General features: G+C 37.5%; 1 protein-coding gene across 1 annotated transcript in view; it reads left to right on the plus strand.

Moving 5' to 3' along the window:
• Positions 1 to 1415, plus strand: part of CCT2 (chaperonin containing TCP1 subunit 2) — an 18680-nt gene that overhangs the window by 7865 nt on the left and 9400 nt on the right. Inside the window, exons 5-6 of the mRNA XM_037731617.1 lie at positions 3 to 231; positions 608 to 711. Coding sequence (XP_037587545.1) covers positions 3 to 231; positions 608 to 711 — 333 coding nt within the window. The remainder of the gene's footprint in view (positions 1 to 2; positions 232 to 607; positions 712 to 1415) is intronic.

The following is a 1415-nucleotide window of genomic DNA, read 5'->3' on the forward strand; positions in this document are numbered from 1 at the left end:
AGGCTTTCTGTTGGATAAGAAAATTGGAGTAAATCAACCAAAACGAATTGAAAATGCTAAAATTCTTATTGCAAATACTGGTATGGATACAGACAAAATAAAGATATTTGGTTCCCGGGTAAGAGTTGATTCTACAGCAAAGGTTGCAGAAATAGAACATGCAGAAAAGGAAAAAATGAAGGAGAAAGTTGAACGTATTCTTAAGCATGGAATAAATTGCTTCATTAACAGGTCTGTGTTTGCTTGCAAGAAAGGATTTTTTTAAATGAAAATGTAAGGAATAGTTTACTTACGTTGAATTAGTGATTTGTTACTTAGGAACTGCTGTACATAACTTCACTTAAATTATGGATTTTCATAATCAGTAAATTATGATTTATACACATGGTGGCCAGAATTATGGGATCAATGTATACAGTTACTTTAATAAAGAACACCTGTTTTCAGTGCTAGCATGGATGTGTTAGTATCATAATTGATAAATTCCAATTATACAGGTAAGAAGTGCAGTCTTGTTCTAATGTAAAAATGTTTACATGTTTTTAGTCTAACGTAGTTTATCTTGTAACAGTTTTGAGCATAATGTTTTTATGTATTTTATTTACAGGCAGTTAATTTATAATTATCCTGAACAGCTCTTCGGTGCTGCTGGTGTCATGGCTATTGAGCATGCAGATTTTGCAGGTGTGGAACGCCTAGCTCTTGTTACAGGTATGGAAAAAAGGTATTTTTTTTAGAAAAAGGTATTGCTTTCTAACGAACACAGTAGTCACTCTTGGATTTATTATTTGTTACTATATACAATTTGCTGAGAAAACAAATGAGTCTCTTTAAGGAGTTAGAATTTCAACAGTTATTCTGAAATCTAGTTCATACTCTTCAGTACCTTTAATGTAGATACATTATATTTACTATACCAAATTATATGCCACATTTGCCATTGGCACAGATTTTTTTCATTGTGTCATTGTTTTAAAGGTAGATTTTTGGCTGGGTGCAGTTGCTTATGCCTGTAATCCCAGCACTTGGGGAGGCTAAGGCAGGCAGATCAGTTGAGCTCAGGAGTTTGAAACTAACCTGGGCAACATGGTGAAACCTGTTCCTACCAAAAAAAAAAAAATTAGCCAGATGTGGTGGCAAGCACTGTGAGCGCAGCTGTTTGGGAGGCTGAAGCATGAGAATTGCTTGAGCCCAGGAGGTGGAGATTGCAGTGAGCTGAGATCATGCCACTGTGCTCCAGCCTTGGCAACAGAGTGAGACCCTGTCTCAAAAAAAAAAGTTTTTTTTTTTTTGGGTGGGGCGGGGACGGAGTTTCGCTCTTGTTACCCAGGCTGGAGTGCAATGGCGCGATCTCGGCTCACTGCAACCTCCGCCTCCTGGGTTCAAGCAATTCTCCTGCCTCAGCCTCCTGAGTA

The sequence above is a fragment of the Cebus imitator genome, unplaced genomic scaffold, assembly GCF_001604975.1.
Source record: "Cebus imitator isolate Cc_AM_T3 unplaced genomic scaffold, Cebus_imitator-1.0 Scaffold414, whole genome shotgun sequence".
Lineage (NCBI taxonomy): Eukaryota > Metazoa > Chordata > Mammalia > Primates > Cebidae > Cebus > Cebus imitator.